Below are 18,736 nucleotides of genomic sequence, written 5' to 3'. Positions count from 1 at the left end.
GGAGGCCTTCCCAGACTGAGCCCCTTTTTTCCTCTCCACACCCCCATCCCTCCCGCCCTACCTCCTTCCCCTCCCCACAGCACTTATATATATTTGTACAGATTTATTATTCTATTTATTTTATTTGTACATATTTACTATTCTATTTATTTTGTCAATGATGTGCATCTAGCTTTAATTCTATTTATTCTGATGACTTGACACCTGACCACATATTTTGTTTTGTTGTCTGTCTCTCCCTTCTAGACTGTGAGCCCGTTGTTGGGTAGGGACCGTCTCTATATGTTGCCGACTTGTACTTCTCAAGCGCTTAGTACAGTGCTCTACCCACAGTAAGCACTCAATAAATACGATTGAATGAATGAATGAATAAATATGTGAAGGGGATGGAAGCCAGATTGGAGGGTGTCAGGGAGAGAATTGGAGGAGAAGAATTTGAGATAGCCATTGTAGACAAGTCATTCATTCATTCAATCGTATTTATTGAGAGCTTACTGTGTGTAGAGCACTGTAACTTGCTCAAGGAATTTGGAAAGAAATGGTAGGAGGGGAATAGGGAGGTAACTGGGCAGAGCCATGGGGACAAGAGAGGCTTTATTTAGGATAAGGGAAACAGGGGCATCTTTGAAAGCAGTGAGGAAGAAGCAATTGGAGAGAGAACAGTTGAAGATAGCTTTTAGGGAAGGAAGAAGGGAGGGGGCAAGTGTTTTGATAAACCACGAAGGAATGGGGTTGGACGTGCTGGTGGATGTTGAGAAGAGGCAGGAAATCTCCTCTAGAGATACTGCTGGGAAAGATACGATATGTATCTTTGAACTATATGTTATAAATGACTTATTTATTCATATTCATGTCTGCCTATACTTCTAGACTGCTAGCTCATTGTAAACAGGGAATGTGTCCGGTAATTATTTTGTATTGTAATCTCCCAAGCGCTTAGAACAGTGTTCTGTACAATTGATCGATTGATAAATGAGGTGGTAGACACATTCCCTGCCCACAACAAGCTTACCGTCAAGAGGACTATAAGTTCTTTGGGTAACCCAGGCTCCACTTCCCCATTTGCTGCCAATCAATCCACCCAATATATATGGGGCCTATGGTGCTCAGAGCTCTGTATTAAGCACTTAGGAGAGTACAGGAGAATAGGAGAGTGATAATAAAAACATGATCCTCAAGGAGCTTACAGTCCAATGAAGTTATCGGAAAGACACAACGTTGTTTTCAGTGAGGAGGTGATAAAAAGAGGCACAGCTGGTGACAAGAAGAGAATGGAAAGATAGGTAAGTCAATAAATGAGTGAAGAAATAGGAGAGTGTGTACATGTATGTAAGTGGCTCTGAGTACGTAAGTGCTCAGGTGACTATTTGAGAGGCACAAGGAAAGCAGCATAGCCTAGTGCTGCTAGGATGGGCCTGGAAGGCAAATGATCTGAGTTCTAATCCCTGATCCACTATTTGCCTGCTGTGTGACTTTTTGCAAGTCACTTCACTTTTCTGTGCTTCATTTACCTCAACTGTTAAATGGAGGTTCAATCAATAAATCAATCAATCATATTTATTGAGTACTTACGATGTTCAGAGCACTGTACTAGGGAGAGTAATAATAATGACAATCGTTATTTTTATTATGGTACTTGTTAAGTGCGTACTATGTGTCACACACTGTTCCAAGCAATGGGATAGGTACGAGTTAATCAGGTTGGACACAGTCCCTGTCCCTCATGGGGCTCATAGTATTGGTCCCCATTTTACAGATGAGGTGTCTGAGGCACAGAGAACTTAATTGACCTGCCCAAGGTCACACAGAATACCTGTGGCAGAGCCAGGATTAGAACCCAGGTCCTTCTGACTCCCAGGCCCATGTTCTAACCACTAAGTCACGCTGCCTCTCAGTATAACAGAGTACAATATAACGGATTTAGTAGACACATTCTCTGTTCACAAGGAGCTTACAGTCTAGCGTGGGAGACAGCTACTAATATGAATAAATATATTACAGATATGTACATAATCAGTCAATTGTATTTATTCAGTGCTTACTATGCAGAACACTGTACTGAAGAGCTTGGGAGAGAACAACACATAATATAATAGACACATTCCCTGCCCACAATGAGCTTACAGTCTAAGGGTGTTGTGGGGCTGAGGGGTGGGGTGAATAAAGGGTGAATCCAAGTGCAAGGGTGACAGAGAAGATAGTGACAGAAGAGGAAATTCTTAGTCTGGGAAAGCCTCATGGAGGAGATGAGGTTTTACTAAGACTTTGAAGGTGGGGATAATGGTTGCTTTTCGGCTCTGTAGATAGGCTAGTGAAGGGGTTAATCAATTAATCAAGACTGAATATATATACTAACGTCTTCCTCTCCTGGGATTCCAGGTGCTGCTGCCCACTCTGCCCCTCTTCTCCTACCCTGTCCTTATCAATCAATGGTATGTATTGAGTGCTGACTGTGTGCAGAATACTGTAATAAGTGCTTGGGAGAGTACAGTGTAACAATAAATGGACATGTTCCCTGCCCACCGTGATCTTGCAGTCTAGAGGGGGAGACATAGATTAATATAAGCAAATAAATTATATGTCTTTACATAGGTTTTGTGTGGCTAGAGAGGGGATGAATAAAGAGAATAAGTCAGGGTGATGCAGAAGGGAGTGGGAGAAGAAGAAAGGAGGACTTAGTCAGAGAAGGCCTCTTGGAGGAGATGTGCCTTCAGGAAGGCTTTGAAAGTGGGAAGACTAGTTGTCTGTCGGATATGAGGAGGGAGAGCGTTCCAGGTCAGAGGCAGGATGTGGGTGAGAGGTCGGAGCAGTGATATATGAGAGAGTTGGTAGATATGATCCCTATCCATTGTGCAGCTCTATCCAGGTGAACATTATCACCGGTGTCTCTGGAGGCCTCCCCGATCTCCAGAGGTGTCACCTTGAGAGGGAGAGCTTGTTAGAGCCTCAAATCATGACTAGGTGAAAACAGTGGGGGGAAGCGGTGGGGAGGGAAGCCCGGGGGGCTTTTATATAAAATGGAAACTGAGATTGTTGGGGATCTCAGTCTCCTCCCTTCCCATTTGTTTCCAGTACTTGCTAATTAGCACCTAAGAGGACACTTGCTTCATCATGAATGGAATCATGGGAATATCCTCTCTACTCAAATGGGGCAGAATCCAGGGTCCCAGGGGACTCTGGTGATTTGTTAATAAAAGGCTAAAAGTTTGTATCAGCTGCTGCTACTGTCGTCTCCGGGCCTTGGAAGCTCTCTGACTTTGCTCAGGTTTGGTGACCAATGGGATCCCTCGGGCAAAGGTGTATGAGGAACACTGGAGAAATCGGGGAAGAACCACAGAAACCCGGGTTATTTGCAGGTACCATTTGTGATCCTCCCCTGCCTCCTGAGGAACGATACAGCCCCAGAAACCAAAGAGGCAGGGATACCAGATTGTCTGAATCCTGATTCCCAATCGTTCCTAAAGGATATAGGGTCCATGGACAGGGGAAAGGACTAGGAGTAGGCCAGAGAGCTGGCATAAATTTTCCCCCTTTCCCATCACAGTATAGTGGATAGAACATGGGTCTGGGAGTCAGACGTTCATGGGTTCTCATGTCTGCCCTGCCACTTGTATGCTGGGTAAGTCACTTCACTTCTCTGGGCCTCAGTTACTTTATCTGTAAAATGGGGATTGAGACTGGGAGCCCCACATGGGACAGAAACTGTGTCCAACTCGATTTGCTTGACTCCACCCCAGCGCTTAGTGCCTGGCAAATAGTGAGTGCTTAACAAAAACCATAATTAATTAATTAACTCAGAATTTGGTTGGATTGATCCCCATAATTTTCCAGACTCAGCAATCAATTGATGGAATTTATTGAGCTCTTACTCTGTGCAGAACACTATACTGAGCATTTGGCAGAGTACAGCAGAGTCGGAGGACGTATTCCCTTGTTCATGACGAACTTCTAGTCTAGAGGAAGAGACAAAGATTAAAATAAATAATCAATCAATCCATGGTATTTATTGGGCATTTACTGTTTGCAGAGTGCTAAGCATTTGGGAGACCCCTGAAAGGAATAATAATAATTATACTAACAGTAATATTTGTTTAGGAATTACTATATGCCAAGCACTGAAATAATCTTTGGGGTAGATACAAAATTACCAGTCCCGAGCACAGTCCCTATCACACATAGGATTCAGAGTCCAATGCGGAAGGGAGAACAGGTATTGAAACCCCACCTTGCAGATGAGGAAACTGAGGCAAAGAGAAGTTTAGTGACTTGCCCAAGGTCACAGATCAGGTAAGTGGAGGAGCTGGAATTGGAACCTAATTCCTCTAGTCGCTAAGCTCTCTGCAGGCAGGGAATTTGTCTGTTATATTGTTGCATTGTATGCTCCCAAGTGCTTAATACAGTGCTCCACACAGAGTAAGCGCTCAATAAATATGGTTAATTTATTGATTGATTCCTCTGACTACCTGGCCTGGGCTCTTTCCACTAATTGACACTGGTTTTCAACATGCTTTAGTGTTTTCCTGATTTTGAGTCTCCTTACGTGTCTGTCCCCAGTTCTCTCTCCCTGCTCATATGCTTTAGAGACAGAGACCTAATTCCCACCTATATATTCTTTTCCTTCACTTAGTGCTGTGCTCTGCACACAGCAGGTGCAAACCAGACTAGTATGTTAGGTCCTCTCTTTTGGAGGCGATATTTGTTTCTGCAACAGGAAGAGAGATCCATGCACAATGGTCCTAAAGCAATGTCTCGTTCACAGTTGCCATGGAGCAGGAAAGTAATGGCTGTAGTAGAGTGAGGGAATTGTAATCGGGGCTTTTAATGGTGACGTTCTCTCTGTCTGCAGAGTCTTCAGTGATGTGATTTCACTGTGTCACAGTGTGCGACCTGCATAAGACACATAACATTAATCAATCAATCAATCATACTGATTAGGGAATCGATTAAAGAATCATTAGAGAATCAGTGTAGCTCAGTGGAAAGATCAAGGGTTCGGGAGTGAGAGGACATGGGTTCTAATCCCGGCTCTGCCACTTGTCTGCTGTGTGACCGTGGCAAGCCACTTAACTTCTCTCTGCCCCAGTTACCTCATCTGTAAAATGGGGATTAAAACAGTGAGCCCCACGGTGGGACAACTTTATCACCTTGTACCTATCCCAGTGCTTAAAATAATGCTCGGCAAATAGTAAGCGCTTAACACCTCAATTATTATAGTTATTATTATCATATTTATTGATCACTTACTATGTGAAGCACACTGTACTAAGCACTTGAGAGAGTACACCAGAATTAGCAGACACCTTCCCTGCTAAACTGACAAGACAAATCATTTTTTTCATGTTCTATATAGTTACAAGAATCAATCAACTAATGGTATTTACTGAATTCTTACTGTGGGCAGATTACTAAGTGCTTGGAAGATTTCAAAGGTCAAAGATCACCAATGACTTCCTTCTTGACAAATCCAACGACTCGTTCTCCATCCTAATCCTCCTCGACCTCTCAGCTTGCTTTTACACTGTCAACCATCCCCTTCTCAACATGTTATCCAACTGTGGCTTCACTGACTACATCTTCTCCAGGTTCTGCTCTTATCTCTCTGGCCATTCATTCTCAGTCTCCTTCACTGGCTCCTCCTCTCCCTCCCATCCACTAACTGTAGGGGTTCCTCAGGGGTCAGTTCTTGGTCCCCTTCTATTCTCCATCTATACTTACTTCCTTGGTGAACTCATTCGCTCCCATGGCTCTACGTGGGTGATACCCAAATCTATTTCTCCTCCCCTGTTCTCTCTCCCACCCTCCAGGCTCCCATGTACTCCTGCCTTCAGTACATCTCTACTTAGATGTCCTCCCGCCACCTAAAACTCAACATGTCCAAAACAGAGCTCCTTATTTTCCATCCTAAACCTTGTCCTCTCCCTGACTTTCCCATCACTGAGGACGGCACTACCATCCATCCCATCTCACAAGCCCACAACCTTGGAATCATCCTTGACTCCGATCTCTCATTCATCCCACATATCCAACCTGTCACCAGGCCTGTTTGTCTCACCTTCACAACATCGCCAATTTCTGCCCTTTCCTCTCCATCCAAACCGCTACCACGTTAATGCAGTCACTCATCCTATCCCGACTGGATCACTGAATCACCCTCCTTTCTGACCTCACAACTTCCTGTCTCTCCCCACTTCAGTCTATGCTTCACTCTACTGCCCAGATTATCTTTCTACAGAAACGTTCTGGGCATGTCACCCCCTCCTCAAAAATCTCCCGTCGTTGTCCATCAACCTCCGTATCAAGCAAAAACTCCTGACTATTAGCTTCAAAGCTCTCTATCACCTTGCCCCCTCCTACCTGACCTCGCTTCTCTCCTTCTACAACCCGGCCTGCATATTCCACTCCTCTGGTGCTAACCTTCTCAATGTGCCTTGTTCTTGCCTGTCCCTCCATCGACCCCTAGCCCACGTCCTACCACTGGCCTGGAAAGCCCTCCCTCCTCAAATCTGCTAACCACACTCCCCCCTTCAAAGCTCTACTGAAGGCTCACTCCTCCAAGAGGCCTTCCCAGACTAAGTATCCCTTTTCCTTAGTTCCCTCTCCCCTCCCAATCACCCCGACTCGCTATTTGCTCTACCCCCCGCCCCACAGCACTTGTGCATATCTATAATTCTCTGCCTACGTACCTATTTTAATGTGTATATATCTATTATTCCATTTATTTATATTGATGCTATTTATTGATGCCTGTTTACTTGTTTGGATGTCAGTCTCCCCCCTTCTAGACTGTAAGGTCATTGTAGGCAGGGATTGTCTCTCTTTATTGTGGAATTGTACTTTTCAAGCCCTTGGTACAGTGCTCTGCACACAGTAAGAACTCAGTAAATACTATTGAATGAGTGAATGAATGAATGAATGAATGAATTTCGCTCCCCTGGTGCCAACCTACTTATTGTACCTCAGTCTCGTCTATCTCTTCGCCAACCTCTTGCTCACATCCTGCCTCTGGCCTGGAACACCCTTCCTCTTCATATCCGACAGACGATCACTCTCCCCAACTTCAAAGCCTTATTAAAACTACATCTCCTCCGAAAGGCCTTCCCCAACTAAGCCCTCCTGTCCTCTCCATCCACTCTCTTCTACGCCACCCTTGTACTTTGATTTGCTCCCTTTGTTCACCCTTCCTTCAGCCCCGTAGTGTTTGCAATATCTGCAAATTTTTTGTTATGCTATTGTCTGTCTCCCTCTCTAAACTGTAAGCTCATTGTGAGCAGGCACTATTTCTACCAACTTTGTTATACTGTACTCTCCCAAGGACTTAGTATGGTGCTCTGCACAAAGTAAGTGCTCAGTGAATACAACTGATTGTTTGAGATATGTAAATTATATATTGCAAATTATTTATGTATATTAATCTCTTTCTCCTTCTCTGGACTGTAAGCGCCTTGTGGGAAAGGAACATGTCTGCCACCTCCGCTGTATTGTACTCTCTCAAGTGTTTAGTACAGTGCCCTGCAACCAGAAATCACTCAGATTGATTGACTGATTGATGGCATAAGCTTTGTGGCTGTTATCATACACCACATTTCAGGACCTTTCATCTTTGATTCCAGTCTTGATATTTGATTCTTGGTACCACACAACACTCATATCCATACACAATATATAACTAGTGTTGGTTCATTTTCTTTCCTACTTCTCTCTGAACACAGCTAATGAATCAGACACCCTAAGAGATGACCAATGTCACCACAGTGACAGAATACCTGCTCCTGGGGTTCTCAGAGGTTCGGGAGCTACAGCTGGTCCATGCCGTGCTGTTCCTCCTCCTCTTCCTGGCGGCCCTGACGAGGAATCTCCTCATCGTCGCCATCACCACCCTCGACCAGCGCCTCCACACCTCCATGTACTTCTTCCCCAGGAATCTGTCCGTCCTCGAACTCTTTCTCCTCTCTGTCACCATCCTTAAATCCATCCACAACTCCTTGACTAATGACAGATCCATCTCTTTCCTGGGCTGTGTCCTCCAGGTTTTTTTTGGCTCTTTCATCAGTGTCTACAGAACTGGTCATCCTCACAGTGATGTCCTACGACTGCTACGTGGCCATCTGCCACACCTGTGCTATGAGGTCGTTATGAATTGAGGGGCCTGTGTGAAGATGTCCGCCACTTCATGGTTGAGTGGGGCGGGGAGGGGGGGGGGGGCTGTCCGATGCGTTAAACACAGCCAGCACCTTCTCCTTCTCCTTCTGTGGGTCCAACCTTGTAGGCCAGTTTTTCTGTGTCATCCCGACGTTACTCACCATCTCCTGCTCTCCTGACCTCCTCAGAGAGGTGGTACCCATCTGCGTCAATGTGGCTTTCGACTTCTGCTGTTGCATTGGCATCTGTCTCCTAAGTCCATATCATGATGACCGTGCTGAAGATGCCGGCAACGAAGCCTGTTCCTCCTGCATGCCCCACCTCGTCGTCATCACTATATTCTTATCCATGGGATTCTTTGCCTACCTTAAGGCGCACTTGGACTTCCCCTCAGTTATGGACCTTCTGGTGTCCGTGTTCTACACGATGGTGCCCTCCCACCCTGAACCCCCACATCTACAGCCTGAGGAACAGGGACATCAAGGTCACAATGGGAAAATTCTTAAAGGGTAAATTTTGCACAAGAGAGAAGTCTCTGCACATCTCCCATTTGGCTTAGATCATTCCCAGAGGCAAAATACATACACATTTTCATAATTTGTTATCATCACGCTTCATTCCTTACTATGTGCCAGGCACTGTACTCAGTAATGGGGTAGATACAAGCAAATCAGGTTGGACACAGTCCACGCCCCAAATAGGGCTCACAGTCTTAATCCCCATTTAACAGGTGAGGTAACTGAGGCACCAAGAAATTAAGTGATTTGCCCAAGGTAACACAAAATATAAGTTCGTTGTAGGCAGGGAATGGATCTATCATACTGTTCTCTACCAAATGCTTAGTACAGTGCTCTGCATGCAGTAAGCTTACAATAAATGCAATTAACTGACTGATTCACTTACTGACTGACAAGTGGTGGAGCCGGAATTAGAATACAGGTCCACTGACTCCCAGGCCTGGGACCTTTCCACTAGATCATGCTGCTTTGTTGTGCCCCATGTTGATTAAGACTGTGAATCCCTTGTGGGACATGGACTGTATCTAAAGTGATCATCTTCTATCTACCCCAGGGCTTAATACAGTGCCTAGCACATCATAGGAACATAAGTACCATTCAATAAATGCTATTACTACTATTGCAACCACTGCTGTTGCTATTAACATATGTTGTATTTGTTAAGAGTCTTGTATATTCCAGGTACTGTTCTGAGCACTGGGGTAGATACAAGATAATGGGGTTGGACAAAGTCCCTGTCCCACATACAACTCACGGTCTTAACCCCTATTTTACAGATGAGGGAACTGAGGCACAGAGAAGTGAAGTGACTTACCCAAAGTCAAGTACAGAGTCGTGATTAGAACCTATGGTCTTCTGGCTCTCAGGCCCTTGCTCTATCCATTAAGCCATGCTGCTGCTTACTGCTAGTACTATTCTCCCCTCGGGCACGTTCCCTCCTGTCATTCCACACTGACCCCAGTCTCATTCACTTAGTCTCATTCACTTACCCTCCTTGTCCACAGTAAGTGCTCAATAAATATAATTAATTGATTTGTCTCCCAGGTCATTAGTTCATTTTGATTCGCCACCACTGAAGCTCATTTTCAGGGGGTTGGGTAGTGCAAAGGAGTCAACCGATAGAATACAGGGGTGATTATCCTGGGTACCTCCACCAAGTTGGACTCCCTAATCCATTATACTGCCGTGGTATTGTTCTTTGTGTCTCCACAGTGCTGGACCCACGCTAATCTTACTCTAACCCAGCCCACAGACTTAATAAATGCCACTGATTGATTGACTGCTCTGTATACGGTAGTCGGTTAATCCATCGATTAATTGGTTAATCCAGTAAATGCTCAATAAATATCATTGATGGATTAACCGATTACTCTGTACACGATAAACACCCAATAAATAACATTGATTGATTGATTGCGTGCAATCTGATTTATTCGGTATCCACCACAGGGCGTGGCATATAGTAAATTTTGAATACTATTATGATTATTACTGCTGTTTTGTTATTATTATGATCACCCTTTTGGGTAGGTAAAAGCGATTGTATCCTTGAGACATTTCAGGCCACCGAGATGTAGAAATGGTGAAGCCTCCCAGAGGGAGAGGTGGAGGATAGAGCTGGGACTAGAACCCAGGCCTCCTGATTCCCACTATCCACTGCTGCCTCTGTACCCCCGGGCTATTTGCCAACTCTCCCTCTGAATGGGACTCCAAAGATCTTTTTCCGGGGCAGATGACTTGGCTTCATGGGATAATGTCAGGAGGGATAAAACGAGTTGCTTTCTCAGTAACGTAGCCACGACCATCATCTGAACTGGAAGAAAGCCACGTCTATGTCAACTAACATCGCGGGGGCGGTCAGGAAAAGAGGTTGGCATGCAGGTGGCATCATCATCAATCGTATTTATTGAGCGTTTACTATGTGCAGAGCACTGTACTAAGCGCTTGGGAAGTACAAATTGGCAACATATAGAGACAGTCCCTACCCAACAGTGGGCTCACAGTCTAAAAGGGGGAGACAGAGAACAAAACCAAACATACTAACAAAATAAAATAAATAGAATAGAAATGTACAAATAAAATAAATAAATAAATCAATAAATAGAGTAATAAATATGTACAAACATATATACATATATACAGGTGCTGTGGGGACGGGAAGGAGGTAAGATGGGGGGATGGAGAGGGGGACGAGGGGGAGAGGAAAGAAGGGGCTCAGTCTGGGAAGGCCTCCTGGAGGAGGTGAGCTCTCAGCAGGGCCTTGAAGGGAGGAAGAGAGCTACCTTGGCGGATGGGCAGAGGGAGGGCATTCCAGGCCCGGGGGATGACGTGGGCCGGGGGTCGATGGCGGGACAGGCGAGAGCGAGGTACGGTGAGGAGATTAGCGGCGGAGGAGCGGAGGGTGCGGGCTGGGCTGTAGAAGGAGAGAAGGGAGGTGAGGTAGGAGGGGGCGAAGAGATGGAGAGCCTTGAAGCCCAGGGTGAGGAGTTTCTGCCTGATGCGCAGATTGATTGGTAGCCACTGGAGATTTTTGAGGAGGGGAGTAATATGCCCAGAGCGTTTCTGGACAAGGATAATCCGGGCAGCAGCATGAAGTATGGATTGAAGTGGAGAGAGACACGAGGATGGGAGATCAGAGAGAAGGCTGATGCAGTAGTCCAGACGGGATAGGATGAGAGCTTGAATGAGCAGGGTAGCAGTAATGGCATCCTACCCACGAGTAAATGTGATCCTCCCACTGCGTGACCATCTCCTCCCAGATGGAACACAGCTAATAGAAGCGGTAGGGCGTAGTGGATAGAGCATAGGCATGGGAGTAAGGTCATGGGTCCCACTTCAAGGTCCCACTTCAATCCATACTTCATGCTGCTGCCCGGATTATCTTTGTCCAGAAACGCTCTGGGCATATTACTCCCCTCCTCAAAAATCTCCAGTGGCTACCAATCAATCTGCGCATCAGGCAGAAACTCCTCACCCTCGGCTTCAAGGCTCTCCATCACCTCGCCCCCTCGTACCTCACCTCCCTTCTCTCCTTCTATAGCCCAGCCCGCACCCTCTGCTCCTTCGCCGCTAATCTCCTCACCGTACCTCGCTCTCGCCTGTCCCGCCATTGACCCCCGGCCCACGTCATCCCCCGGGCCTGAAATGCCCTCCCTCTGCCCATCCGCCAAGCTAGCTCTCTTCCTCCCTTCAAGGCCCTACTGAGAGCTCACCTCCTCCAGGAGGCCTTCCCAGACTGAGCCCCTTCCCTCCTCTCCCCCTCGTCCCCCTCTCCATCTCCCCCATTTTACCTCCTTCCCTTCCCCACAGCACCTGTATATATGTATATATGTTTGTACATATTTATTACTCTATTTATTTATTTATTTTACTTGTACATATCTATTCTATTTATTTTGTTAGTATGTTTGGTTTTGTTCTCTGTCTTCCCCTTTTAGACTGTGAGCCCACTGTTGGGCAGGGACTGTCTCTATATGTTGCCAATTTGTACTTCCCAAGCGCTTAGTACAGTGCTCTGCACACAGTAAGCACTCAATAAATACTATTGATGATGATGATGATGATGGGTTTTATGCCTGGCTCTGCCACTTGTCTGCTGTGTGTCCTTGGACAAGTAACTTAACCCCCTGTGCTTCAGTTAACTCATCTGTAAAATTGGGATTGAGACTGAGACTCAAATGGGACAGGGACGGTGTCCAACCCGATTTGCTTGTATACACCCCAGTGCTTAGTACAGTGCCTGGCACAGAGTAAGCACTTAAAAAATACCACAGTTATTAGTAGTCCGCTTAAGGGGAGATGGTGGCTTTATGGTGCTGGCTTTGTAGAAGTGACTCACAAATCTCCCTCTTTGATGTCCTCATTTCTCCGGTTCAATTAGTCAGCCCCAGAAGGAATCATCCCCTCTCCTCCTACTTCTTAGGCATTGCACCTCTGCATTTGGTATCCCTTTTCTAAAGGTTTCTTTAAGATACTGCTGGCAAGAAGCAGTAGTCTTCAGAACACTATTTTAGATCAGTCAACTAACAGGGAAGATCGATACTTGACTCTTCACCTATTTGACTGTAAGTTGCTTGTGGGCAGGGAAAACACCATGTGCTTTTGTTGCATTTTTTCTAGTGCTTTAGTAATGTGAATTGCAAGTAGTAATGTGTATTACAAGTACTGTTCGAGTTTTTTTTATTGGTATTTGTTAAGTGCTTACTATTTTAATTGCTCTCTGTGATGTCATCATCTTCTTATTTTACTATTGCCATCGAATGTTAATTGTTAACGGCTCTGTGCGATATCATCATCTGCTCACTTCATCTCCGCCATCGAATGTTAACTGTTCACGGCTCTCTGTGATGTCATCGTCAACTACTTTAATTACTGCTACTGCATTATTACTACTGCATGTTAATTGTTAACTGTTCGCTGTGTTGTCATTTACCTTGGTGACCTCACCATAAACTGTCAATTCCCCTGCTCCCATCTGCCCTTCCCAGTATTCACCTTCCCCTTCCCCTCTCCCACCCAGCTCTTTCCCTCCCTTTTGCCCGCCCCACCCCTTCCCCAAACCCCACTCCAGAATCCCCCTATACCACCGCAAATCCTCCCTTCCCTCCTTCCCGCCCCCGCCCCATCCCCGGTCTCCTTTCTCATCGCCACCCCTCTTACCCCCTCCCCTCTCAGGACCCCGACAATTCATTCCAATCCAAACCCTCCCTACCCCTCGCACCTTTCCCCCTCCCACCCCTCCTTCTACAGCTGCTGCCAAGTGTGGCCTTTTGAATCCCTGCTCCATTATAGGTAGGCTCCCTTTCATCCTTGACCTGTTCCTTTCCAGCACTCTTCTCCTACTCACCCTCACTCGCCCTAACCGAAACATGGCTGACCCCGATGACACGGTCTGTTCTGCTGCTCTCTCCAGCGGAGGTCTCTTCTTCTCCCATTCCCCCAGACTCACCAGAAAAGGAGGAGGTATTGGCTTCATTCTCGCACCCTAATGTCGCTTTCGCACTATACCTCCTCCCCCTTCCCTTTCCTTCCCCTCCTTTGAAGCCCAAATTATTCACCTCAACCACCCCCTCCAGATTCTTGTAGCCATCATCTACCGAACTCTGGCCCCACCTTCAACATGTTAGTAACGATTTTGACCCCTTTCTTACCTTCCATCTCTCCTTTTCCATGCTCACTCTGATCCTCGGAGACTTCAACATCCACATAGATGTCCCTGGTGACTCCTCTGCCGTCTGGCTTCTATATCTCCTTGACACTGCTAACCTCCTGCTGCACCCCACCTCGGCCACTCACCAACGTGGTCACACCCTCGACCACTTCATCTCCTACTGCTGCACTATCTCCACCTTCACCAACTTTGAAATCAATCTCTCTGATCATAACCTTCTCACCTGCCTCCTCACTCACACTCCTCCCCCCTGTAAATCTATATTATTACACCACAGACCTCGGCTTTCTCGGCTTCATCGATCTTTCTCAGAGTATCACACCCCACCTCGCCTCCCTATTCTCTCTACACACTCCTGATTACCAGATTAGTGTTCTCAACTCCACCCTCTCTACTCAACTCAACTCACTGGCTCCCCTTCCCTTCGCCGCTCTCGCACAAGTAACCCACAGCCTTGGATCACTGCCAATGTCCGCCTACTTCTCTCTTATGTTCGAGCTGCTGAACGCTACTGGCGAAAGCCTAAACACCAAGCCAACCTTGTTCACTTAAGGTTTATCCTTTCCTGCCTTAACTCTGCCCTCTCCTCTACCAGGCAAAACTATTTTTCCTCCCTTATTGACACCCACACCCATCATCCCTGTCAGCTGTTCCAAATATTTAACTCCCTTCTCAGGTCCCTTGTTCCTCCCCTTCCTGCACCCCTCACTTCCAACGATCTGGCCTCCTACCTCATTAGTAAAATTCACTCCATGAGGACTGAGTTCCCCAAAGTCACCCCTCCCCCTTCTCCATCCCACCCCTCAAACCTCTCCACTACTCTCCCATCCTTTCCAGCAGTATCTTCAGATGAGATTTCCTCCCTCCTCTCCAGTGCTACCCCAGCCACCTGTGCTTCTGACCCCATTCCCTCTTATCTTATGAAAACTCTAGCCCCTTCCGTCCTCCTCTCGCTAACTTCCATCTTAAACCACTCACTCTCCACTGGTTCCTTCCGCTCTGCCTTCAAACATACCCACATCTCTCCCATCCTAAAAAGCCCTCTCTTGACCCCATCTCCCCTTCTAGTTATCGCCCTATCGCACTCCTACCCTTCCTTTTTAAACTCCTAGAACGAGTCGTCTACACTCGCTGCATCGAATTCCTCAATGCCAACTCTCCTTGACCTTCTCCAATCTGGCTTCCGTTCCGTACACTCCACCGAAACTACACTCTCAAAATTTACCAATGACCTCCTTCCTGACAGATCCAATGGCTCCTACTCTAACCTAATCCTCCTCGACCTCTCAGCTGCCTTTGACACTGTGGACCACCTCCTTCTCCTCAACACGCTATCCAACCTTGGCTTTACAGACTCCGTCCTCTCCTGGTTCTCCTCTTATGTCTCCGGCCGTTCAGTCTAAGTCTCCTTTGCGGGCTCATCCCCCGTCTCCCATCTTCTTACTGTAGGTGTTCCTCAGGGGTCAGTTCTTGGTCCCCTTCTGTTCTCTATCTACACTCACTCCCTTGGTGAACTCATTTGCTCCCACGGCTTCAACTATCACCTCTATGCTGACACCCAAATCTACATCTCTGCCCATGCTGCTTTTCCCTTCCTCCAGGCTTGATTCTCCTACTGCCTTCAGGATATCTCCATCTGGTTGTCTGCCTGCCATCTAAAATTTAATATGTCCATAACTGAACTCCTTATCTTCCCTCCTAAACCCTGTCATCTCCCTGACTTTCCCGTCCCTGTAGACGGCGCTACCATCCTTCCCGTCTCACAAGCCCGCAAACTTAGTGTGATCCTCGACTCCGCTCTCTCGTTCACCCCACACATCCAATCCGTCACCAAAACCTGCCAGTCTCACCTCCACAACATCGCCAATATCCGCCCTTTCCTCTCCATCCAAACCGCTGCCTTGCTGGATCAATCTCTCATCCTATCCCAACTGGATTACTGCATTAGCCTCCTCTCTGGTCTCCCATCCTCCTGTCTCTCCTCCTTCAGTCCATACTTCACTTTGCTGCCCGGATTATCTTTGTAGAGAAACGCTCTGGGCATGTTACTCCCCTCCTCAAAAATCTCCAGTGGCTGCCTGTCAACCTACGAATCAAGCAAAAACTCCTTCTCTCATCTTCAAGGCTCTCCATCACCTCACCACCTCCTACCTCACCTCCCTTCTCTCCTTCTACAGCCCAGCCCGCATCCTCCGCTCCTCTGCCGCTAACATCCTCACTGTACCTTGTTCTCGGCTGTTCTGCTGTCGACCCTTGGCCCACGTCCTTCCTCTGGCCTGGAATACCCTCCCTCCACACATCCGTCATGCTATCTCTCTTCCTCTCTTCAAAGCCCTACCAAGAGATCACCTCTTCCAGGAGGCCTTCCCAGACAAAGGACCCTTTTTCCTCTCCTCCTCCCCAATGCCCCCCACCTCCTTCCCCTCCCCACAGCATATATATATATATCTATTATATATATAATGTATATATATTATTTATATATATATATATGTACAGATTTATTATTCTATTTATTTTACTTGTACATATTTACTACACTATTTTGTTAATGATGGGCATTATAGCTATAATTCTATTTATTCTGACGATTTTGACACCTGACAACATGTTTTGTATTGTTGTTTGTTTCCCCCTTCTAGACTGTGAGCCCGTTGTTGGGTAGGGACCATCTCTATATGTTGCCGACTTGTACTTCCCAAGCTCTTCGTTCAGTGCTCTGCACACAGTAAGCGCTCAATAAATGCGATTGAATGAATGAATGAATGTGCCAGGCACTGGACCTAACACTACAGTAGACAGAGGTTAACCAGGTTAGACACAGTCCATGTCAAACCTGGGGATAACCAGGTTAGACACAGTCCATGTCAAACCTGGGTATCGTGGTCATAATCACTATTTTCAAGATGAGGTAAATGAGCCCCAGAGAAATTAAATGACTTGCTCAAGGTCAAACAGTAGACAAGTGGGAGAACCAAGATTGTCTTGTCTCGTTTTATGCTGTTGAGTGTTCTCTGACCCATAGCGACTCCATGGACATATCTCTCCCAGAATGCCCCACTCTCCATCTGCAATCATTCTTTGAGTGTATTCATCCAGTTTTCTTGTTAAAAATATGGAAGTGGTTTATCATTGCCTTCTTCCATGCAGTAAACCTGCGTCCCCACCCTCGTCTCTCTCTCATGCCGCTGCTGCCCAGCACAGGTGAGTTTTGACTTGTAGCCGATTGCCTTTCACTCGCTAGCCATTTCCTAAGCTAGGAATGGAATGGGTAGGCCTCTGCGTGACTCTCCCTCCCATAGCTGGGACTAGTAGAATACTGGAAACTCTCCAAGTGTGATCCTGGGAGGGTGATCCAAGATTAGAGATGAATAAAGACCATTTCTACTACTACAACACAGTGTGGTCTCATGGAAAGAGTATGGGCCTGGAAGTGAGAGGACCTGGGTTCTCATCCTGGTTCTGCCACAAGTCTGCTGGGTTCCTTTGAGTAAGCAACTTAATTTCTCTGTGCTTCAGTTCCCTCTTCTGCAAAATGGAGATACAATACCTATTCTCCCTCCTACTTAGACGGTGAGCCCCACGTAGGAACTGATTATCTTGTATCTATCCTAGGGCATAGTACAGTGTTTGGCACATAGTAAGTGCTTAACAAATATCATTATTATTATTACAGCTCCTACTACTATCTTCTATCACTGCGTGTTACCTCCTTGAATGCAGGCACCACTGATGGTAAAATGTATCTGCAAGTGCTCATTTAACTGAAAAGGACAATGTAAATTCCACAGTCCACATTGTACGCACAAAAAAGTTTTTCTGAATGCGTTATCATGCTTAGTGCTTGCAGGGCCTGGCACTATTTTCTCCTTTGCTCCCTTGTTTCCAATGCCTTACAAAGGTTGGTTTGAAGGGAGCAACTTCTTTCTTGATTGCAAGATTCTGTTCTGGTGTATCTTTAGCAACAGAATCCCAGTTTTCAGTTGGGATGCGATATTTTCTGAAGCTTGGTTTCCCATATCCTTAAAATATTTTTTCTGCCCTCCTTGTTCTCAGTTTCTCAATTTTAACTCTCCACCTGGCAATACTTTGGAAATTCTTCTACTGTCCATTCTCCTCATATCTTCCATCTACTGTAGCTGTTTTAAGATGAGCAGAGCTTTGATGCTCAGCAACTTCTTTTAAGTAACTTTTGAGAAGCAGTGAGGTCTGGAAGACTGGGAAAGAGCCCGGGCCTGGGAGTCAGAGGACCTGGGTTCTAATCCTGGCTCGGTCACTTGTTTGCTTTGTAAACTTGGACAAATCACTTCATTTTTCTGTGCCTCAGTTTTCTCAACTGTAAAATGGACATTCAATACCTGGGCATTCACTACAGAATAGTGGTCTGTTTCAGTGTGCCCTGAATTAATCCCTTGCCTCCTTGGAATTCAGGAGTGTTCCACATCTCTCTCCGAGCTCTGGAGGCACTGGACGTTTTCCTCCTGGTGATCTGCTCCACCTCTTAATAATAATTGTGGAATTTGTTAAACTCTGACTGTATGCCAAACAGTGTTCTAAGCACTGCGTATAGATATAAGATAATCGGGTCCTCACATAGGGCTCACAGTCTAAGTAGGAGGAAAAACAGATTTCTTTTATGGCATTTGTTTAGCTCTTACTATATGTCAAATACTCTTCTAAGCTCAGGGTTAGATATAAATCAGTTAGGTTGGGTACAGTCCCTGTCCTGCAAGGGGGACATTTTCCTGAAGAGGGAATTGAAGCACAGAGAAGTTGAGGGACTTGGCCTAGGTCACACAGCAGGTGTGATTAGAGCCATGATTAGAACATGATCTAAAGCAGAGCCATCATTAGAACGCAGATCCTCTGACTCCTAAGTCTGTGCTCTTTCCACTAGGCCAAGTCACTT

The 18,736-nt window shown here is 46.2% G+C and overlaps 1 protein-coding gene across 1 annotated transcript; it reads left to right on the top strand.

Moving 5' to 3' along the window:
• The first annotated feature begins 7,733 nt into the window (after positions 1-7,733).
• Positions 7,734-18,361, top strand: LOC119923176 (olfactory receptor 14I1-like). Its single transcript, XM_038742686.1, has 2 exons — positions 7,734-8,013; positions 18,291-18,361. Exons 1-2 carry the CDS (start codon positions 7,734-7,736, stop codon positions 18,359-18,361), a joined length of 351 nt encoding a protein of 116 aa, XP_038598614.1.
• Positions 18,362-18,736: the final 375 nt, after the last annotated feature.

The sequence above is a fragment of the Tachyglossus aculeatus genome, unplaced genomic scaffold (genome assembly GCF_015852505.1).
Source record: "Tachyglossus aculeatus isolate mTacAcu1 unplaced genomic scaffold, mTacAcu1.pri scaffold_152_arrow_ctg1, whole genome shotgun sequence".
Lineage (NCBI taxonomy): Eukaryota > Metazoa > Chordata > Mammalia > Monotremata > Tachyglossidae > Tachyglossus > Tachyglossus aculeatus.
The sequence above is the reverse complement of the archived record's forward strand: the minus strand, read 5'-3'. Positions and strand labels throughout refer to the sequence as shown.